General features: G+C 42.7%; 1 protein-coding gene across 1 annotated transcript in view; it reads right to left on the bottom strand.

Annotated features, from left to right (window-relative positions):
* The window catches only part of COL4A5 (collagen type IV alpha 5 chain), a 142,284-nt gene that overhangs the window by 12,970 nt on the left and 105,159 nt on the right, over positions 1-24,155 (bottom strand). Inside the window, exons 36-43 of the mRNA XM_083484952.1 lie at positions 23,899-24,038; positions 16,188-16,314; positions 14,915-14,995; positions 11,170-11,268; positions 10,949-10,999; positions 10,044-10,229; positions 836-969; positions 640-712 (exon numbers count right to left, since the gene is read on the bottom strand). Coding sequence (XP_083341078.1) covers positions 640-712; positions 836-969; positions 10,044-10,229; positions 10,949-10,999; positions 11,170-11,268; positions 14,915-14,995; positions 16,188-16,314; positions 23,899-24,038 — 891 coding nt within the window. The remainder of the gene's footprint in view (positions 1-639; positions 713-835; positions 970-10,043; positions 10,230-10,948; positions 11,000-11,169; positions 11,269-14,914; positions 14,996-16,187; positions 16,315-23,898; positions 24,039-24,155) is intronic.

Genomic DNA, 24,155 nt, shown 5'->3' with positions numbered 1-24,155 from the left:
GGGAGTTGTAGTCCAACAACATTTGGATGGCACCATGTGGGCTCCCCAAGTTATAGGATAATACAGTTTTATTGTCAAAAGCTTTTATTTTATTTTAACATGCTCTGGTGGCTGCAGTGTTGGTTACCTTGTTCATTTTTTCTACATGATTCGAAACGGCATTTTGACTCAGGTGGTGGAAGCTCATCATTGTGGTGGTGACCCAAGTCTTCATGGGAACCAAGTCCCACAACAAGGGCTCCACCACTAAGAAGGCCCTGCTCCAGGTTCCTACATGATGCGCCATGTTCACAAGGTGGGCCCACAACCTCATAGATTATTGTTGCTTTATGCTGAAGTTGATCTAAACTAATTTCAGTATTTTAATATCTATAACAGCAGCTTGTTGTAAAGCATTTTAAGCATAAACTGAATGCATCCACCAGGATCTGGACTCTGCTATTACAGCAGATGAATCTGTCCAGAGCACAGTCTAGTCTTATTGTGTGGGATGAGTTTCGGTTGGTAAGCCCCAAAGATGTGCAGACAAGGTGCTTGCAAACTCTGGACCTTTGACCCTCTTGGCTGTTTAAAACTATCAGGGAGAGGGGCACATGGTTTTAGCTTGGAAGAGGCCCTCCAGAATTGCCTTTAATGTACCTGGGAATCCTGGAACTCCTGGAACACCAGGATCTCCTTTCATTCCATTCAGACCAGGACGACCAGAATCACCCTAAGACAACACAGTTGTGGTTATTACTTTCATAGGTGTGTATAGTACTGCAGCCTAAATCTCTTTCATCCAAAACCAACTGCTGCTTTAGAAACAAACATTTCTCCCTTTCCAAGCACTCACCGGGCGTCCAGGTAGTCCTTGGTCTCCTTTCAAACCAGGCGCTCCGGGCTGACCTGGCTGGCCAGGGTTTCCCTTTTCTCCTCTTACTCCTCCAGTTCCTGGGGGTCCACGGGGGCCTTCTGAACCAGGAAGACCTTGATATTGCAAAACACAAGTTCTTGGGTTAGAATGACTTGGTCCCCTTGCGAGTCACCTCTGTTATCAATGAGGGCGAGTGCTTGGAATGAACTCGTTTGGTTCAGTAATGTTCTCTGAATTAACTCAGAAACCTCTGTGCTACATGGTTATTGTTTTTGTTTGTTACTATGTTATGTTTTGTATCGCAAACTGCCTTGTGATTCTCAGATGAAGGGTGGTATAGAAAACAAACAAAACAAATAAATACACCTGAAAGTAGTTCCCATAATTTCTGGGCGAACTGAATGCGAATAAAGTTTGTTTTGGGGTAGAAAATGATTTCTAGCTCATCTTCAAGTTCATTCAAGTGATTTTCTGCACTTTAGACACTTTCGGCCTTTAAGCTTAAAGGATGTAATTCTTGCAGGAAATATACTAAACAATTCATATTCCATTGTGTTTGTGTATTTTGCTGTTTTCTTATGTCTTCTTAAGTATATTATATACTTCAGCACAGCAACTTGGAACATTCTGAAGCCTGGAATCCACACACCCCACTCCCAGGATGAACTGTGAACTGAACTAGTTTGCTTTGGAAATGCATGAATGTGATCTGGAATTTGATCCCTATTGAGCAAGAACTAAATCCTTTTAAAAATGGACTTTCTGAGCTCTGGTATGGCCTCTGCTAAAGGGTCATCTTCCTTAGGTTTGTAGGGAGATGTATTTCCATGCTCAAGATGGATCTCTGAAAGGACCTGGCTGTTGGGTCTTGGGATTCTGTTGCCATCTTCTGCCATGTACTAGATAGGCTTGCAATTTTGAGTTTTCACAAGGAAGTCATTTCAGATTATTAGCCTCACCACTAATAATCACACCCATTCACCCAAATTCAAATCTTGTTTTTCTTTACACAGTCAACTTAAAACAAAGCACTGAAAAGGTATGGCGTTTCAGTAGGGGTGAGGAAGCTGGTGTCTTCCAGATGTTGTTAGACTACAACTCCCATCAGCCCCAGTCAGGGTGGCCAATGATCAGTGATGATGTGAGGTTGTAGGTCCAACAACATCTGGAGGGCCATAGCTTCTCCATTTCTATCTCACAGGTGGAGGGAATTGGGACTGAATCCTGGTGCTCTTGGTGATATTTTCATTTTCAAGCAAGCAAACTTTTCAGTGTTTTGTGGACTCTCATAACTTATATTGGGCAGAAACCACTTGTGGGTCCAGCTGAACGGTACCATGGTGAAAGTAAAATGACACCTTTAGCAGTATAGAAAACATGTACACTGCGAGAAACAGGGACACATTCCATTGTAGACTTCTCCTGTGTTTGTACAACTCAGGACAATTTTTCATGAGAATGTAAGATGTAGGAATGAGATTCTCAATTTATTATTTTAGCCACATTGATAAATACAAGATCATCATTAGGTAGTAGCGGCCTCAAATATAAAATGTAGTTTGTGTCTTAAATAAAAGTTATAAAAAAGTAAGAGATATCTTTACTTAAATATGTAGAAGAGCATATCAGGTGGAATTTACATATTGACAATATATTAAAAACATGAAATAGATTGTGAGGAGTGGGGAAGGTATTTAGTGGGGACTTGACAATTTTCTCTTTGGCAATACTGGCTAATTAGTTACTTGTTATTAAGAAGCCTTTTTAGATTCCAATATCTCCTTAACCATGTAATACTGACTGAGGAGGGGCACAAACTAAACCCCAAAACCTAGCCTTCACGTTTATTGCAGAATTCATGTCAGCAGGAAAGCTGTTTTTGAAGAAAAACCAGGATCCAATATAGGACACATTAGTTGATACAAGTGCAGCTATAGGGGATTAATCACAATTCTTAAAGCATTGGCAGGGTTCAGTCATAATAATTAGTGGTGTGTGCATTACCATTTCTCCTCCTTCTCCTCCTTAGAAACTTTCACTTCCATTTCCAATTATTCACTCTATAGCATTATTTCCAAACCCTAAACTGTGGTTAATCTTAACTATGGTTTATTTCAACAATAAACCAGGGTATTGAACTTGGTTTTATTTTCATGGAAAACATAGTTAAGTCCAAACACAAGGTTGCCTGGTTTTAGATGTTATGCTAAACTGTTTTTAACAAAAGAATGGTGGGGAAAGTTTTTAATTCCATCTTCACAACCAAGCTGAGGCACAGGTGGTGGGTGGTGTGTGCATGAGCATGAAACTTCACCAGGCTCGTTCATGAAACAATAAACAACTCTCTGATTTACAACCAAAACAACATTTTAAACAACCAATGCAATGTAGTTAAGCAAACTGACCAAGGTAAGAATCTAACCTGGAGGACCTGGAAGGGTCAGAGTTCACCAAAGCCCAATGATCGATGTTAGGGGGGGATAGCAGACACCACACAGTGCAAAATAAGATTATTAGTTAGAAGTAGTACAGAAGAGATATTGATACTAAACAGTGCAAACCATTTCACCAGCATATTTTGTATTTACAACACAGCAAACATGCATACAAGGAGAATGCCCCCCAGGTCAGTATACATAAATAAAAATATGGGTGTATAACTTAGCATAATTTATATATAGATATACAACTTATTCTGGTGATTAGGCTGCTATGACCAATGTGAAGCAAGCCACTGAATCTAAAACTTTGTTGAAGTTCTAGTTTTAATAATGCAGCCTGAGGCTTGCTATCTATTAGTTCTACATAAACAAAGACAAGTACTATTGCAACCATTTCACTGACAGTGCTGCATGAGGGGGCAACCTGGTTAAAATAAGTTTGCCTGTGATTTTTCCATTTGCATCGTAAGGGGAAGCAGCCTCTTCTTGGACCACCAAAGTGCTTCTGGGCAACAAAATGATTTAGAAATTTGAGGAAAAAAGCAAAGTAATGCAAGGCTCGATATAAAATTAAATGGATAATCTGAGCTCCAATAATTTCTCATTCATGAGCAGAACACTGGTTAATTATTAAAATTTTGTATTTGTTAATATTCAAATATATTCATGGTTATACAGTCATACCTCGGGTTGTGAACGCTGCGGGTTGTGCATTTTCGGGTTGCAGACCATGCCAAACCCAGAAGTACCGTAACAGTTTTTACTTCTGGGTTTCAGCGCTCATGCATGCGCAGAAGTGCCAAATCGCGTCACGCGCATGCGCAGACGCGGCGCTGCAGATTGCAAACGCTGTGGGTTGTGAACGTGCCTCCCGCACGGATCACGTTCGCAACCCGAGGCATGACTGTAGCTGAATACAACTGAACAGTATCCAGCTACCCATAAGCATTTGTTAACATCATTTAATTACTTAGTTAATAAGATTAACAATATTTTTTAAAATAGCACAAAGGCCTATTTACTGTGTACATCTATTAATATTTAAATTATTTCCAGTTGTTCCTGCTGATACAAATTCCTTTTTCTTCTGTTATGCCCTCAACACAGAACATGTCAGTGAAATATTCCAAAAATATACATACTCCATGCAACGTTCAATTATAAAACAGAGTTTATATATGCATATGTAAGTTTTATCTCACTCATTCTTTCATTCTCTTTATCCTTTGACAGTCATATTATATTAATATTAAACAAAAGATGAGGCTAATGTAAACATTTTAGAATATAATAGAATGGAAGTTTTGCTATGGCTTTAAATAAGGACAATTTCAATGGTTGGTCCATGTTGCCCTACCAGGGCACTATAGTACTGAGTATGGCTTCTCAACTATCTTTTTTTTTTTTGAAGGTCTAATTGTAGATTTACTCAACCACAGATGGTTGCTATATTAATTTAATGCCTGGAATTAAAACAGTGTTTTTTGGCTGGGGTGAAGACGTTTTGCTTTTTACAAGCCATCACAGCAAAACTTTCAAGACTTCATCCAAACACATCTAATACTTAGGTGTATGCCAAGTCATTCCTATTCTATGGAACAGTGTTAGAAGTATTTTAATGAGGTCTGACTAACACTACATTAGAACAGAACAACAACAATGTTCAGTGAAATCAGAGCAGAGAAGAAGGTTGTGGAAAAACAGCACAGCCATTTGCAAGTCTACTCTGAAGTACGTTTCTAATGAGTTCCATGGAATTTACTTCTACGTAACTCTGTAAAAGACCAAAGTCTAAGGCTGTTACAAACAAGGTACGCAAGGTTAGTAAAATAAAATAAGTTCAACTACAATATGTTAAAACGAGATCTACATATTATGGGATCCATAGAAATATAACTTTGAGTCGCCTGTTTAGTAGCAATGGTTTGGGCACTGTCCTGAAATTTATCCAGGAGTAGTGTGCAGAGGGATAAAACACACTTTGCTACAGATCAGCAAAAGGTATAGTCTTAACTTTTTTGTTTTATATTAGCATCCTGCTTCACTGCAAAATCCTCATGAAATAGTAACAGGTTGAATATCAGGAAAGCAGAGGCTCAGAGTAAGTCAATTTACACAAGGCAAGATATTAACCAGTAGAATACAATAAGGATACATAGACCAGTGCTATTTAATTAATTTTGTAAATTAATTTTAAAAATCTGCAGTCAGGGCTGAGCACTGAGGTAGTGAAATCTACAGAAAACATAAAACCATTCCAGATGGTGACATCCTATCTTTTCAGACAGTGTGAACTAGTAGGTAAGTGAGGAATCAATTCTGACCATCAACAGTTTGGTTTTGGTAAAATATCAGAAGCCAGCTTATGCACAAACCCTGCTCACTAAGTGTAAGAAACAGCAGGCAGTGGCCTTTGGTGAACTGGCAAATGGTGGATCTGCATTCTTCTAGTCTAAAAAAGGAGAGTTTGTCCTGCAATTTTCAAAGCTCTCAGAACCCCGCTCTATAGTAACTCGGAACAGAGCTTTTTAGTGTGGCTGCTCCTGTTCTGTGGAATAGCATTCCTGTCAAGAATCAAAAGGCACCTACTTTTTAGAAACAACTGGAGGCCTTTCTTAAGCTAGATAAATGAGCCTTTACCATGAGTGCCCATTGGTTAGGGATTTAGTTTTGTTTTAAATATATTTGTTGTTCTGTGTTTTTAACTGTTTCAGATGTCTTATGTGTGAATCGCCTTGAGATAGTGGGTTACAATATGATGAATAATAATGATTAATTATTGTAATAATAGCAGCAATAGCAGCAATAGTGTGAGTGGTCTTGGGTTATACTGCCCATGTGAGCAGTGCTTTTGTGCCAACAATATGTCATTGGAATTAACCAAGTCAAAAAAAGGAAAGGGGATGTCTGCTAGGCCATGATCCGAAAATGTGTATATAGAAAAATTGGGAGTAAAAATCTATTAAAATACTTAACATAAATTACAAAAAACAGGGTGATATCCAACATTAGTTAATGGGTCTACACAGAATATGACCAACACTGGATGACACCCACACACAATCCACCAAGACAATATTTTAATTGTCAAAAGGCTTTAAGTTTGATATGCATGTATAGCACTGGATATGTTCCAAATAAATTTCTCATACACAAAGTTACGCCAAACTAGCTCAGTGCCAGGTTAGTTCTATAATGGATATGATGTCGGCAAATGTTTGGCAAATGATGCTGTTATCCTTTCAATCAGACTTCCAATTCTTGTAAGCTGCAAGAATAACCCAGAAAATTGTTATATGGCCTCATGTTCAAGTGACATGTTGAGTTGGAATCAACATTGCAAGACATTTGCCCAAGCCCTGACAATGATCTCCATGGATAGCAGAATTGTCAATAAGAGTCCTGCACTGACTGACAGTGTAGTGTAGTGGTTAGAGTGCTGAACTAGGACTTGGGTTTGACTCCCTACTTAGTCATGAAGCCCACTGGGTGACTTGGGCCCGTCTCTTGCCTTATCTAACCTCACAGAGCTGTAGTGAGGATAAAGCAGAGAGTTGGAGAAGTTTGTATGCCACCTTGAGCTCTTTGGAGAAAAGGTGGGATATAAAATTGATTACTGTTATGTAAGGTTAATGACTTGGCATACCCATCCTACAGACTCAGACATTTGTTTTCATCAAAGACGTACATTCAAGGGCATGCAAAGTTATCACACTGGAGTTAATGAGCTAACCTGTGGCACCTGGAAGGAGGGGACCAAAAGTTCACCAAGGCCATCATTAGAATGGGGAAACATCAATATGGTTAGATATGTCAATAAGTTAAACGTTTTCACAGTGATCCATCTAAAATTCCTTCTTGTATATTATGAATAGACCAAACTATTATAATCCATAGAATTTTTAAAACAACTGATTAAACTAAAAAGAGTTCAGTTTTGCAGGATGGGATGAAATGACACATTAGGAATTCTCACATCAAAAAACAAGACCATGTAAGAACTGGAGGAAGTCCTTTACTGAATTATGTTATCAATTGCAAGAACTCATCTAATTATCTACAATTATAATGAAGATCAATAGAACGTTTGATGTATTACAGTATTTTAATATTTTTTTGGAAGCCGCCCAGAGTGGCTGGGGAAAACCATTAATAATAATAATAAATATTATTATTATTATTATTTCCAATGCATCCATTGATCTTTGTCCAAGAAACATGCTTACACTGGTCAACTGCATTGTGATATTACAGCAGTGTGGGGGAACTTTGACCTTCCAGATGTTGCTGAACTACAACTCCCATCATCCCTTGCTAATGGCCATGCTTGCTAGGGCTGATTGTTATAGTTCAGCAACATCTGGAGGACCAACAGCCCCTCACTCCAGTGTTACAGAGACAGTACTTAAACCATTCCTGCCCATTCAGGAGTCCTAAAATGTGGATTGACTTGAACAGTATAACAGTTTGGTCTACCCACACTGGGACATGCATGGTGGAGTGAGATGGATGTTTCATGTCGTACAGTACAGTCCACATGCAATACAAACCAAGATGGTGGGAACAAAGCCACTGAGCCATTACTGGTGTTTTCCTCTCAGTCACAACCTAAAGAGGCTCCTTCTCTCCTTCTCAGTGTGAAACCAATTTAGGCTTGTATCTGTTTTACTCAGGATTATGTATACTCATTTGGGGAAGGAGGTGGTGGTGAAGAAAACAACATTTTCTGCCAGTGTAAATCAAATCCTCCTGAATCCATAGGAACTTGCCTATCAACGAAGATCTGTTCATGAGGCTCTTATCCAAGTGCCCCCACCTTTAGAAGTAAGGGAGCAATACTCAAGATCTGCTGGGATGAGTGAAGCTTGAGATAGGTGGATCTTTGGTTGAGCCTGGGCTCAGCCGGGGTTCCCAGCTCAGCCAGAGATATGCCAGCGTAAGTCCTCCACCCTGGCTCAACGAGCTGAGCTGAGGTCCCCAAAGTCCCCCCCAAAAAAGTGTGGTGGGGGAATGGCAGAGGTGATTTACCCCTATTTCCCCTTCCGGGTACGATTGTATGTATGCAAAGATTGGTCACATTCTGGTACGAAGTTAAGATTTGTTTATTTGTCCAGGCATGTTAACTTTTGCAGGATGATTAATGCTAAAGCTGCTGTGTTGTTTTCAGGTACTTTATTTGTTTGCTTTTACTCTGTGCTGTGTACCCTGGCTTGGTGTCTGTACTTATGAAGGGCAGGTGATAAAATATTTTTAATAAATAATTTCTGCTAGCAAACAACAAGTAATTCCCACCCAAATCTGACTCCCAACTGTTGCACATTCTGTTCTGCCCATTTCCATTTCCTGAGGTTCCATCTGGTTTTGCCCAGACATTTTTGAGCCATAGCAGCTTATAAAAATGTCCTGGATTCTATCTATTTAAACCTAAATCCTATTGGGTTTTTTTTGCACCTTTGTCAAACAGAGCCAGTGTGGCACAGTGGATAGAAGTTTTGGACTAGGGACTTGGGAGATCAGGGTTCAAATTCTCACTCAGCTATGAAGCTCACTGGGTGGCTTCGACCAGTCATTGCCTCCCAGCCTTGTTTACCTCACAGGGTTGTTGTGAGGATAAAATGTGGAGAAGGAGAACCATGTACACCACCATGGGAGGAAAGATGGGGGTATACATGTAATTAATTAATGATAAACCAATAATGCTTAATTACTAAGTAATAGAACACACACCTGTCTGCCATTTAGAAAACCATGATGGACAATGGCTACAGCAACAACTAGGTCATGGTTTGCCAGCTCCACTTGTTGTCGGTTTTAATGGAGTATTTTGTGGACACAGAAAACAGTATGGAAGATATATTAGCTTTCCCATCTTTTGCCAGTCATTATAGAAATTTTTGTTGGACACCCAATATCAGCTCAGTGGCATTCACCCATCAAATGGGAATTATCAGTTCCAGAATTAGTACATGGTAGGTCAGCAAACAAGACGAGAGGGCATAGAAGGATGAAGATGATGCAGGGGTGTACTGAATATCCGTCGGGAGTTGTGGGACGTGATGGAGCATGGATGAGCATACATGACATGAAGATGAATGAAACCATGATAAATTCTGATCATGCTGTGCTGCTAACATGGATTTGATTTCCATAGGTCTTGCGGACAGTGCATATTATGATGTTGTTGTGCACAAGATGGATTTGTTTTATCATGTGGCACCATGGTGCAGGGATGTTTGGCAGATGCAATTAAAAGTTGATTTGGGTGCTTGGCTGGATGATTGCCGTGATGACATGCGGAGGCTTATTTCAAGTTGGCAACATTTTGCAGACAGGTTATCAGTAAGGTGCTCTTTTGTTTTCACTCTTGACATGGGTACCTCTGGTTACTAACTTAATTCGTTCTGGCGGTCTGTTCTTAACCGAAACCATTCTTAACCTGAGGTACCACTTTAGCCAATGGGGCCTCCCGCCGCCACGCGATTTCTGTTCTCATCCTGAGGTAAAGTTCTTAACTCGAGGTACTACTTCCAGGTTAGCGGAGTCTGTAACCTGAAGTGTTTGTAATTCGAGGTGTTTGTAACCTGAGTTACCACTGTACTTTCAGGTAACCTCTCATGGTAAATTAAGGATACCCAGAAGATATCAGGTGCGTGTATTGCAATTTCAGCCGAACAGTATACAAGTATACTGTTCCAACAGACCAATAACCTGTCAGCAAAATGTCTGTTGAATTTTCTCTTTCTTACCTGGCCTCCCTGGTATGCCTGGTTGCCCAGGGCTTCCCTTAGGCCCTTCTGAAGGTGGTCCTGGTAGCCCTGGAGAGCCAGGGGAACCTGGAAGGCCACGGAATCCTGGACCGCCTGTTTCTCCCTTCAGACCAGGGGCTCCTGGAGGTCCTGAGGGTCCAGGTAAACCCGAGTCACCCTTTTGACCTGTTTAAGGGTGGGGGAAGAGAAGAGAGCATGTTTATAGATGCACTGCAATGTTTCAATTATCAATACTGTATACTAAAGGGCAGGCAGACATCAAGCTTGCAGGATCTACATGTCCCACTCCCGGATCCTGAGATCCATTGGGCAGAGGTAAAGTGCAAAATAGGGATCTGAGGCACACAGAGGAAAACCTTATCCCAAGTGAAAGCTGGTCCATTAAAGAGGATACTGCCCCACCAATCATAGTCTGTGCGTACCCACCCATCTTCTTTCTTGCAACCAGTCAGAGGTTTTTCTGCTAGTCAGTGACTGTGGTCCCACCCAATGCTTTTTTTTCTAAAAAAATGTTAAGGGGTACTCTCATTTTCCTACTCATACTGAAATACTGTCCCTCAATGAGGCCTAACTTAGATTCGCAAAATGTTTAGGGGTATGCATCCCCCTGCATCCCCCAGAAAAAAGCACTGGTCCCACCTACTCTGTCCATTTCAATAAACACCAGCTGTAATTTCTTATACCAAGTCAGATTATGTGTTCAAGAAACATCTCTTTTGAATAGTAATGGTTCTCCAGATTCTCAAGCAGAGGTCTTTGCTACCTGATCATTTTTTAACTGGAGAAATCCATGATTGAACCTGGGACCTTCTGCATGCAAAGCATGTGTCCTGCCACTGAGCTATAATCCCTCTCTTTCATGAATGAAGAAAAATAAACTTTGCCTGAGAGTCCTGGGAGTCCAGGAGGTCCGGGGCGTCCAAAACCTGGTTGACCTAAAATACACAATCGCCATAGACAGGTTAGTTATAGATCTGTGAATGCAGTACTTGCTGCTAGAGGCAAACACTTTTAACCAATGAGTGCATCTATGGTAGAACTGCCACCTCAAGTGTTTGTATCAGAAAGAGAAAAGAAAACATTGTAAGAGATGGAAGGTGCTGACCTGGTTCGCCTTTCTGTCCTGCTGGTCCAGGAATGCCATCCCGTCCAGGCTGTCCTTTTTCCCCTACAAGGCCGGGAGGGCCAGGGTGGCCAATGTCACCTAAGAATAGTAGAGAGAGTATATTACAAATATTGGATTTCATTACTGATCCTCATACTGACCTATGGATGCATTCTGAACAGCTACCAAGATAAGGAGGACATAGGCATGGCCTGCTGGATCAGACCAGTGGTCCATCTAGTCCAGTGTCCTTTCCTGGCAGGGTCCAACCAGATGCCTGTGGGAAATATGCAGGCAGGATACAAGCACAATTCCCCCCTCCTATGGATTCCAGCAACTGGCATTCAGAAGCATTTCTCCCTCTGCTTGTGGGGGCAGAACATAGGCATGGTGGTAAGTAGCCACTGATAGCCTTGTTCTCCCACAAATTTGTCAGATCCTCTTTTAAAGCCATCTATGTTGGTGGCCATCACTGCCTCCTGCGGCAGCAAGTTCCATCATCCTCACTATGCACTGTGTGAAGAAGAAGCATTTTCTTTCCTAGTGTCTATGAGAGAGGGAGAAAAACATTTCTCTGTCCACTTTCCCCATGCCAGGCGCAATTTTATAAATTTTTATTATGTCGCCTCTTACTCACCTTTTCTCTAAAGTAAAAAGTCCCAAACACTGAAACCTTTCTTCATAGGGGAGAGTTACTACATCCCCTTGATCATTTCTGAATGCTTCCCAACTCTACAATATCCTTTTGGAGGCAAGGTGAGCAAAACTCAGTATTCCAAATGTGGTCGCACCGTAGTTTTGTTTATCATCCATCTTTACCTTAAGACCGTTTGCTTCAGCGATCAAAACATTCCCCTTACTTTGGTGTATGCAGAGAACTATAAAATCTAATTGAGGGGTGAAAATGCTCAGTTCCATCCATCGCTGTATTAGCAGCATTTTATAAGAGCCAAGTAATCTACCGGTACTTCAAGATAGCTCACAAAATTTGCCCTTGGATTTGACGGTTCTCAGTCTTGTTTCTGGGGTACTGTCAATGCATTACTTATCTATCAATCTTCCCCTTTAAAAATTAAGGATATTGGGGTTTTTTTGTTTTTTAAAAACCCTATAGTATATTAGATTTGTTTCAATAAAACATTATAGTCCCTTATTCCCCTTACCAACCCCTACTGGCTGCCCTCTACGCTCATGCCTATTGTTGGTGTTATAGCATTTTCATTTCTGATGTTCAGTTGCTTAGTGTACCGTATTGTTCGCCCCATAGGACGCACTTTTTCCCCTCCAAAAATGAAGGGGAAATGTGTGTGCGTCCTATGGGGCGAATGCAGGCTTTCGCTGAAGCCTGGAGAGCGAGAGGGGTCGGTACGCAGCAACCCCTCTCGCTCTCCAGGCTTCGCGCAGCTCTCCACAAGGCACTGGAGCCCGGCACTGGGCTCCCACAGCTTGCGGAGAGTTGCGTGTTCTGGGGGCTGGGGTCGGGGGAAGCTCGGGCTTCCCCCGCCCCAGCCCCGTGCCTGGGGGGGAAAAATAAATTCCCTCCCCTTTATTTCCCCCCAAAAAAACTAGGTGCACCTTATGGGACGGTGCGTCCTATAGGGCGAAAAATACGGTATATTGCTGTTATGTGTGCAGTTTGCCTGAGTTCTTATAGATTCATAGAGGTGGAAGGAACTTCAAACACCATCTAGTCCACCTTGGCTAACACAGGAAACCTACTGCTACAGCATCTCTAGTAGGAGGACCATCTAGCTTCTGCTTAAAAGCCTGTAACAAAAGTTACTAGTCCACATCTCCCCCTGTTAAACAGCTTGCACCACCAGAAAGCTCTTCATGCCTATTTCATCGAATTATGTCCAAATCAAAAATATTTATTATTATGGTCAATGACCAGATTTAAAAGTCATGTCCATCCACTTCAATGGGTCGTTGGAGACAGCCCATTGTTTGGGCTCTTCTCCAGACTAAACATATTCAGCTCCTTCAACCTTTTCCTCATAGATTTGGTCTCCAAGCCCCTCACGTTTTTGTCACCATTCTCTGGCTATATCCCAATTTGTCACCAGCTTCATAAACTGTGGTGCCCAGAACCTAACACAGTACTCAAACTGATCTCCCCATCTCCTTTCACTTTTGATAAAGATTGCTGAAGCCACAATTCAGAGCACACACAAAAAAAATCAAAGCTTGTTTAAATAGCAGCACACAAAGGAATCCTGATATGATCACACCATTGTATCATAATTTCTTTGTGTTCTGCAATTCAATCCCTGTGCACATGGTCAAGTATGCCTCAGTAATCTGTTAAGAAAGAAAAAAGACACAAGCTGAAAACTGTAGCAAACTGCACATGCCAGTTAAAATATCGATTTTAGAAATTCTCCAATTTAAACCAGAAGGCAGCAGCCTTTGAGTATGAGGCAGAAGGAACCCAGAACATAATGGAACAGAAAAAATAAGTTCATTTCTGTTTCCAGCTTAAGCTCTGAAACTACTATACTAAACAAGCTTTCTATGCCTTCAAATTTGCTCTTATTGAATATCTAAACTCTCTAATGTGTATAAAACTAGTAAAGAACTATCAACAGTATTATTATTTTATTGTGAGCATTAAATATTTCAAAATGACTGAATGGTTCACATCTTTCTTCCTCCCACACACTTTTTCTGGTGCATGAAGGTTGAATTCACAAACAATTGTCACGGTCTTCTATAGTGTTCATTGCCACAAAGACAGGTTCTCTCTTGGTAGGATAAATTTAAATGGTTAAATAGCTCTATTTGACAAATGAAACTCAGCATCAAGTTGCACTTAAATGTTTTCATCCCTGACATCAGTTTGTTTGAGCAGTATTTGTTAATGTATCAATCTATTAAAAATAAATAAATGTAAAGGACCCCTGGACGGTTAAGTCCAGTCAAAGGAGACTATGAGGTTGTGGTGCTCATCTTGCTTTCAGGCCAAAGGAGCTGGCATTTGTCCACAAACAGCTTTCTGAGTCATGTGACCAGCATGACTAAACTGCTTAAGGCACAATGGAACACTGTGACGGAAGCCAGAGCGCATGGAAACGCCATTTACCTTCCCGCCACAGCGGTACCTATTGATCTACTTGCACCGGTGTTCTTTCAAATTGCTAGATTGGCAGGAGCTGGGACAGAGCAACGGGAGCTCATTCCATCGCAAGGATTCAAACTGCTGACCTTCCGATTGGCAAGTCCAGAAGGCTCAGTGGTTTAGACCACAAGCGCCAGCCACAATCTATTGTCTACTAAGAGACTGAGAGAAATCAAAGCCACTGGCTTCATCTGTGGAATCAAAATTGGGATTTATTCTCAAAATACTGAATCCTTATTCCAAATCATTTACAGGTACGGTATACTAACTACCTGTCACCTGCATTTGCATTCAGGAAAAGGGAAAACATTTCACAATTTTACACGTCTCTACTAGAACTCCCTACATAATACTGTTGTGATATTGCTGCCTGATTACTGTTTAAAGGGCCAGCACAGGGTTTTTTTGAGGGGGAAGAGGTAAAAAAGGGGGGTGCTACACTCATATCTTGATAGAAGTGCCATGGGTATGCCAGCACACAATTGCTGCCATTAAAGGAATGTTCATAGTTCAAAAAAAGGTAAGCTTTGCACCTGCATCTTCTCAACACTCAAGGTAGTGGGGAATATGTAACAATACTTTTATTTGTAATTAATAAAAAAGAGGATTAACAGATATTACACATACCTGGAGGCCCAGGTGACCCTGGAACACCTGGATTACCTGGGGGTCCATCAATACCTTTTGGTCCTGGAATACCTGGTGTACCTGTGAAAACAGAGTTTATGCAATCCTTGTCTTTTCAAATACAGCTATGTTGATTCTCCAGGTAAAGCCTGTCCAAAGCAGATTTCACAACAAAGCACAATAACAACTATAAAGAAAACATTATTATGTAAAAACCACAAAGAGCTGTAGATAACACAATTTAAAAATACAAACAGCAAAGTAGGATGGGAACTGTAGTACCTGGTGCAATAATTGCAATTCAGGCATGGAAAAAGTGGCAAAAGCAACGTGATGTTAAAATGTGGTGCTTTTGATTTTATGTATCTTTCTTTACAAGAGCAAATATGTAAAGGAAAAGGAAAGGCATTTCTGCCTTTGTCTATGGGGCCTTAATAACAGTCCTATTTGTTTTACGATGTTGACAGTGTATACATGCCAATAAAAAGGGAAGCATAAACAGGGCCGGATTGACCAGAATGTTATCGCCTTAGGCTCTCAAATTTCGTTAGGCCCTTCAGTTTCCCATTTCAACAACAATGTCAACTGGTGTCCTTGGGCCCTTGTTCTCCACTTTGCCTCATCTTCCTTCTAGGCTGTTGTGAAAGTAAAAAGGAAGAAAAATCTATTATGCAAGTCTGCCACCATGAGCCTTACAGAGGAATGACACCACACTTGACTGCCACAGCCAAACTGAGGAAAAGGGGAAATCAGTGGAGACAATGATTTATTGTTTGAATACTTTCTCTTTGATTTGAGCTGCTTTGTTAATTTTAGATCATTTTATGACTTTATGATTTATCTACTTTAATATACAGTATATAACACTTAGGGCCTTCCCGTCTATCAGCCTAAGGCACCACAGATCCTTAATCCACGCCTGAACGCAATCAAGAGTTACAGCAATAACCGGACATAAACACTCCATGTATTTCCAACCACATCTGCTGAATAGTTTTAAAAAAGTGAAACAGTTAAAAAAGGGCTTGGGTTATTCATTTGTATCAAAAATTATTTATTTTTATTACTGTCATTTAATTATTTCACCCCGTTTCATTTCATTGGATTGAACTGATGTCAATCCATCTTTACAATTTTTCTTTTAAATTTTATATATAAATTTTATAAATGCATAATCAGGGAGAGAGAAATTACTTGTTCCAGGAGCTGAAGTGTGAGAACCATGGAGGAAAAACAGAAGAAATAACAGTGAAATTCAATGGGAATTAATTACCTGGAAATCCGGGGAGGCCAGCATCACCTTTTGCACCTGGACTGCCAGCTAAACCAGGCAGCCCAGGATTGCCAGGAGAACCTTTGTTGCCAGGACTACCTGTATATCCAGGCAAACCAGGGTCACCCTAGGGGGAAAAAAGGAAGAAAGGTTTATGCTTGACTGAGGCAAACACAACTAAGGCCACATTCACACCATTCATCTGAAGAACTATGATACCATTTTAAACAATCATGGCTTCTCCCAAAGAATTATGGGAGCTGAAGTTTGCTAAGAGTGCAGAACCACAATTCCCAGAGGTCATTGGGAAGAACAATTGGTCATTAAATCACTGAAAAAACTGTAGCCCCATGAGGGAAACGGGGGTGGGGGGGTGGGTTCTCCTAAAAACTCTAAGTACGCTTAACAAACTATACTTTCCATAATTATTTGGGGAAAACCCTGGCTGTTCAAAGTAGGGTCACAATGTTTATTAAATGTATAATGTAAATGTGGCCTAAGAGTATTGTAAAAATTTCAGGACTAGCAAAGAGTTGGAATACCAGGAGGTACCCTTTCCCACGCCTCCCTGTGCCATTCCAGAAGCCAATTTCATCAGAAGAACTTCATATTTTCCCACTCTCAGTTCTTTTCACTGTATACCAAAAGTGAACTCATTCTCCAAGTGTGGATATCTATGTGTCTTCATCAACATGTCAAAGAGCAGTCTTCTCCCTAGCCTGGTGCCCTGCAGATGCTGTTGGACTTACATGTTGCATCAGCCTCAGCCAGCATGGCCAATGGTTAGGGATGATGGGCAATGGTTAGGGGTGATGGGCAAAAGGTTAGGGACAGCTCCACAAGGATCAGCATCAGCAGGCTTGAGGAAATTCCAAGGTTTACAGAAAGTGGACTATGCTTAGCGGGCATGGGGGATGGAGTGTGCTGATAGTAGTAGTAGTAGTAGTAGTAGTAGTAGTAGTAATTTATTTGTACCCCGCCCATCTGGCTGAGTTTCCCCAGCCACCTTGGGTGGCTTCCAACAAAGATTAAAAATACATTGAAATGTCACACATTAAAAGCTTCCCTGAACAGGGATGCTTTCAGATGCTTTCTAATTGTCAGGTAGTTATTTATCTCTTTGATATCTAATGGGTGGGCGTTCCACAGGGTGGGCGCCACTACCGAGAAGGCCCTCTGCCTGGTTCCCTGTAGCTTTGCTTCTCACAATGAGGGAACTGCCAGAAGGCCCCCTGCGCTGGAACTCAGTGTCCGGGCAGAACAATGGGGGTGGAGACGCTCCTTCAGGTATACTGGGCCGAGGCCGTTTAGGGTTTTAAAGGTCAGCACCAACACTTTAAATTGTGCTCGGAAACGTACTGGGAGCCAATGTAGGTCTTTCAAGACTGGAGTTATGTGGTCTCGGCGGCCGCCCCCAGTCACCAGTCTAGCTGCTGCATTCTGGATTACTTGTAGTTTTTGGGTCACCTTCAAAGGTAGCCCCACACAGAGCACATTGCAGTAGTCCAAGTGGGTGATAACTAGAGCATGCACCACTCTGGCGACAGTCTGCGGGCAGGTGGAGGTGGTAGACAGCTGCCCTGGATACAGAATTGACCTGCATCTCCATGGACAGCTGTGAGTCCAAAATGACTCCCAGGCTGCACACCTGGTCCTTCAGGGGCACAGTTACCCCATTCAGGGAGTCCTCCACACCAGCCCGCCCCTGTCCCCGAAGAACAGTACTTCTGTCTTGTCAGGATTCAACCTCAATCCATTAGCCGCCATGCATCCTCCAACTGCCTCTAGGCACTCACACAGGAACTTCACCACCTTCACTGGTTCTGATTTGAAAGAGAAGTAGAGTTGGGTATCATTTGCATATTGATGGACACCGAGTCCAAACCCCCAATGATCTCTCCCAGCGGCTTCATGTAGATGTTAAAAAGCATGCGGGAGAGGACAGAACCCCAAGGAACCCCACAAATCAGGGCCCAGGGGTCTGAACACTCACCCCCCCCCCACTTTCTGGACACAGCCCAGGAGGAAGGAGCGGAACCACTGTATAACAGTGCCCTCAGCTCCCAGCCCCTCAAGACGGTCCAGAAGGATGTTATGGTCAATTGTATCAAAGGCCACTAAGAGATCCAGCAGAACTAGGAAACAGCTCTCACCTTTGTCCCTAGCCCACCAGAGATCATCAACCAGCGTGACCAAGGCAGTTTCAGTCCCATGATGAGGCCTGAATCCCGATTGGAAGGGATCCAAATGGTCCACATCCTCCTGGTGTGTCTGGAGTTGTTTAGCAACCACCCTCTCAATCACCTTGCCCAAGAATGAAAGATTTGAGACTGGGCGATAGTTGGCCATACTGGCCAGGTCTAAAGATGTTTTTTAAGAAGCAGTTTAATGACCGCTTCTTTCAGCGGGTCTGGGAATACTCCCACAAAGCGAAGCCTTCACCACCCTGCAAAGCCCATCGCCCAGCCCTTCCCAGCTTGCTTTTATTAGCCAGGATGGGCAAGGATCAAGGAGACAGGTGGTTGGTTTCACGCGTCCAAGCAGCCTGTCCACATCGTCGGGCGTAACGGATTGAAATTGATTCCATGCAACTTGACCAGACAGGGCTCTAACACTCTCCTGCCCCGGCTCTGCATGATAGAAGGCATAGCTGGCTGGCTTGAACGATCCACACTCCATTTTACTGCTGGACTCACTTTTTTGTGTATTGCCTTATTGCTCTTCACTGTTACGTACTATCCTTTGAACGCTGTGATGGAATAACCCATTTGGAAGCCAATCTTGGGAAGAAAGCAGGGTATGTTTATATAAATTATAGAATAGCCTATATTGTAGATGGAGGGGAAGCCATAAAGTGAAAAGGGGCTTCATCGTTTTCCATCTCTCTTACTGACATCTGAAAGTATTCTAATATCCCCAGTCCCCTCTACCCTATAAAAAGCATTGTTCAGAATAGCAGATTGCATGACCTAAGGGGAACAGCACAATATAATTCAAAACAATAACTATTAATTGCACATTTATGCAAAATTCAATTACAATGGTACCTCAGGTTACATATGCTTCAGGTTACAGAATCCGCTAACCCAGAAATAGTGCTTCAGGTTAAGAACTTTGCTTCAGGATGAGAACAGAAATCGTGCTCTGGCAGCGCGGCGGCAGCAGGAGCCCCCATTAGCTAAAGTGGTGCTTCAGGTTAAGAACAGTTTCAGGTTAAGTACGGACCTCCGGAACGAATTAAGTACTTAACCTGAGGTACCACTGCAAAACTATTTAGTATAATTAATTCAACAACAAAAAACTTGATCCAATGATACCAGCTTTTGAAAATCTGACAGTCATTTGCACCTCCAGCAACCCTGCTGCCCCCCCCCGTCCCTTTGGTAATCCCATTGTCCCCCCAGTACCACCCACTTTGGGACCCACTGGTATACACAGAGTATGGCTAATGCTAGCTATCACACTGTTATCTTTTCTTAGACTGTTACATACTGTATTTTTCGCCCCATAGGACGCACCGGCCCATAGGACGCACCTAGTTTTTTTTTTGGGGGGGGGATACAGAAAAAAAAATTATTTCCCCTCCAGGTGTGGGGCTGGGGAAGCCCGAGCTTCCCCTGACCCCAGCCCCAGAACAGGCTGCTATCCGCAAGCTGTGGGAGAGCTGCGCGACTACGTGCAGCTCTCCCACGGCTAGCGGAGAGCTGCGCGAAGCCGGAAGCCTGGGGCGTGCTGAGCTCAGCGCACCCCAAGCTTCTGGGTGCAGGCAAGCTCTCTGCTAGCTGTGGGAGAGCTGCGTGACTCTCCCATGGCTGAGCTTAGCGCGCCCTAGGCTTCGGGGTGCAGGCAGCTCTCCGCAAGCCGCGCAGCTCTCCCACGGCTTGCCGATAGCTCCCTGAAGCCTGGAGAGCGAGAGGGGTCAGTGCGCACCGACCCCTCTCGCTCTCCAGGCTTCAGCGAAAGCCTGCATTCGCCCCATAGGACGCACACACATTTCCCCTTCATTTTTGGAGGGGGGAAAGTGCATCGTATAGGGCGAAAAATACGGTATTTAAAATTGCAATGAAGAAAAAATTAATTGTGTTGTTTCATGGGCCATAACCAACTTCATCTGATGCATGGAGTATTGTCCTAAGTTGGCAAATATACAAACGTACATAGAGAATGAAGGCTGGAATAGTGTTAGGAATGGGGCCAGAGAAAAAAAAAAGATATGCAAGTGGCACACCCTGTGATATTTCTAAGTAAAAGTATTCAAGATAGATGTGTAGGAATAGAAGGCAAAGAGTTATTGGACACCAGCTGTTGCAAGGCCTTCAGGCTCCATGGCTTTCACTCCCTCCCTTCTCTCCCCATGTATGTTACACATGCCAACAGATGATCACCCATAATACCATAGGAAGAGTCCAGCTGGATCAGACCATAGATGTATCTAGTCCAGGATCCTGTTCTCACCATGGCCAACCAGATACCTATCCAGATGATGTGCTCAACAGCACTCTCCTACACATAATCCCCAGCAACTAGTATTGAGAAGCATGCTGCCTCTGAAACAGCAGATAAATGAGCCTTCATGACGACTAGCCATTGATAGCTTTATCCTGTACAGTGGTACTTCGTGTTACATACGCTTCGGGTTACAGACTAGTACCTTGGGTTAAGAACTTTGATTCAGGATGAGAACAGAAATCGTGCTCCGGCGGCGCGGCAGCAGCAGGGGGCCCCGCTAGCTAAAGTGGTGCTTCAGGTAAAGAACAGTTTCAGGTTAAGAACAGACCTCCAGAACGAATTAAGTACTTAACCCGAGGTACCACAGTATGAATTTGCCTAATCCTCTTTTAAAAGCATCCACGCTGGTGGCCATCACTGCCTCTTTTGGGAGCAAATTCCAATTTTACTATGTGCTATGTGAATAAGTACTTCTTTTTGTCTGCCCTGAATCTTCTAACATTTAACATTCAGCTTCCTTGGAACTAAAAAGCTTCACTTCATCCTCCTGATGAATTGGGCTCTAATCCATGCAAATTTCTGCCACAATAAAATGTTTACTCTTTCAGATGTCACAAGACTCTTTCTTGGCAACAGACCTACACAGCTTTCCCTCTGGTGTATGATTCTATGTTATTTTTGCATGCAGTGCATGTGATCCAAAAGCCCTGATGGAAACATAGGGTCTCAGATGTGCACGCGCAAAGATGAGTGTGCATGCATGTGCAGAGTGTTCCCACAGCAAAGAAAAGGCTCTTTCGTGAGCAGAAATAAAGAGTTGTACTATGTGCTGAATGGCACAGGAAGTTCTTTTATGCACCAGAGCCCTGCAAATTTGATCATACAAGAAGTAGTGAGGGGACTTCCGGGATAGCGCGAACGGGTAATGGCGGACCCCCTCCGAGCTCCGGAGGGAGTCGGCTCCGTTGAGGACGGGTCTTGCCGTGCCGGCGACACGGGGACCCTTAAAACCTCAGGCGCGGATGCCTGAGGACTGGGTGACTCGGTGGGCACCTTAAGCGCCCTCCCTGACCCGCGAAGAGCCTTTTTAAAGGCTGCGGAGTGGACTGGGGAGTGGCGTGGTGCTGAGAGTCCATCGCTACCTCGGCGGAGCGAAGCCGCGAGCCAGGACCGAAGAGCGCTATCTTTCTTCCTGAAATTGGACTGGAAATGTAACCCGTGAGTAGAAGGAAATTTCGGCACTAAAAGATTTTATCTTTGAATTTAAGTACGATCGGGGGGACGTGTTAAAAAGGAAGTCCACACTCCCCCCCCCACTAAAAGACTCAAAGCAAAGAGAGACCACTAGGTCGGAAAAGACGCTGGTGTTCAAATAGATAACTTTCATAAATTGGATTAAGAAGTATTTGTGCTGGAGAGGAAGAGAGAGGAATTTCAGAGGTCTTTTTTTTTTGGTTGACCCCCCCCCCCCTAGACCCGGGAAGTGCCCTGTGTGTGAGCCCGGGAAAAAGAACAAGGAGTTTGACAGCTGTCAAAAGAGCTGTCAAACGGGAGACTAAAGATTGGAACTGTGTTAATAATATCTTTTTGGATTAAAAGTGATACACTAAAAGTGAACTGATTGGAAACAAGGTGATTGTGAACAACAAAGTAACGGATTGGTGGAAAAGAACTGATGGAAACCCCCCTGGAGGGAACTAAAGACATTGCAATGGCCGCAGAAGGGAAAGTATGGGCGGAGATAGAAAGAATGTTTTGTCTTGTGGGAATCCTACAAGAGCACAGTACTCTCATGAGTGAACAATTGATGACCTTCAATTTTGAATTAAACAACTCTGTTGACGACACAAAGTGGATGGAAAAAAACTCTGCAGCTGCAGAAGAAAAGATAATCTTGGAGCTGGGGGAAAAAGAAGAAGAGAGAGGAGAGGAAATGCAAGAGGAAAAAACCAACCAAGAGCCTGCAACCTTTGGAAACAAGGGAAATAAAGAAGATGACCAGTGGATTACAAATCTGCAGAAGGAGAGAAAGATAAAGGAAGAAGCCCCTGGAATAACTCGAATTTTGGATTATAAAAAAACAGACATTTACGATTGGGACTTCTTCTTTAAGTTGGAGTATGGGAGACTGATTGATCCTGGCCAGAAACTGCTCCTGGTTGATTCGGAAAGAGGGGAGGGGTGGATGGCAGAACCCCCTCGAGAAGAGAAGGCCAACAAAATGGACTGCCAACAAAACTGGTGGAGAGAGACCAACTGGGGCTTAAGGGCCTCGGATGTGAGAAATCCGGGCTAAAATGGTTTTTTTTTTCTTTAAGGACATCGGTTTGGGAAGGGACGGATACCGGGGAAGGGGGGAGGGGAGAGTAGAGTAGTGATAATCTGAGATTTAGAATGGGAATATAGGATTTTTGGCTTAACATTTCAAGGAGGGAATTTATGGGAGAGAATTTAGGCCGACTCTAGAGAAAGTACTTAATGTTTAAAGTTAAATAAGTAAAATTGGGCCAAGAAAAAGCAATAAACTTTAAGAAAAGACAAGAATAATATTTAAGAGACGGGAGAAAATAATTTGCTGAGACAATTAAGGAAATTGGAAGGTGGAAAGGGGGGTGTGGGGAAGTCAAGGCAAGAAGGGAATGAAAGTAAGCTTATGAAATTATACGTGTTTTGTCGTGTTTTTATGTTTGTATGTCTATTAAAATGTGAAAACCCAATAAAAATTTTATAAAAAAAAAAAGAAGAAGTAGTGAGAGGATTCGATAAATTCATGGATGGTAAGACAATGAATGGCTGCTAGCCACAATGACTATGTCCTGCCTCCACTGTCAGTGGCAGGGTGCCTTTGAATGCTAGTTGCTGGGAATCACAAGTAGTTTTCAGCACAGGTCCTGGTTTTGGGCTTCCAACAGGCACCTGGTTGGTGACTATGAGAAAAGGATGTTGACTAGATAGGCCAGCAGGACTCTTGTTAGGTTCTTAATTTTTTCTAATAGAGGCAAGCAAGTGCACATCAGTTTTGGTATGCTTGAGGCACACCAATTTCAATGTGTACTGGATTATGCCCACAATAATCCTATGATGCAACAGGAATCCATTATGACAGCAAGCAACCCTTTCCCCTACATTTGTTCATTTTTCAGAATCTGTTTCACTTCTGCCAGAGATGGTCAGAGGCAAAGAGCTGGGTAGGGTATTGGAGTCCTGCCCTTGTACATTAGAAATAGTGCTCTTAATTTGAAATAACATTTTGACAACATACCTTAGGGCCAGGGGGCCCTGGAATACCGATGTCTGATAGGCCTGGTTCACCCTTGTCTCCCTTCAGCCCAGGAAACCCTGGCTGGCCAGGCTGGCCAGGCTGGCCTGCTATGCCTTGGAAACCTTTTTGGCCTGGAGGACCTGCCCAAAATATGAAAAAGAAAGTTTTGCAATGGCTTCTAAAGGGCTCAGTTTGCAAACTACCTATCCAGATTCAATATCTTTGAAACTGAAGGTGGGGGGGGGGGATGCTATAAG

The sequence above is a fragment of the Podarcis liolepis genome, assembly GCF_965112155.1.
Source record: "Podarcis liolepis genome assembly, chromosome: Z".
Classification (NCBI taxonomy): Eukaryota; Metazoa; Chordata; class Lepidosauria; order Squamata; family Lacertidae; genus Podarcis; species Podarcis liolepis.
Note: the sequence above shows the minus strand (reverse complement) of the source record. Positions and strands in the feature narration are given on the sequence as shown.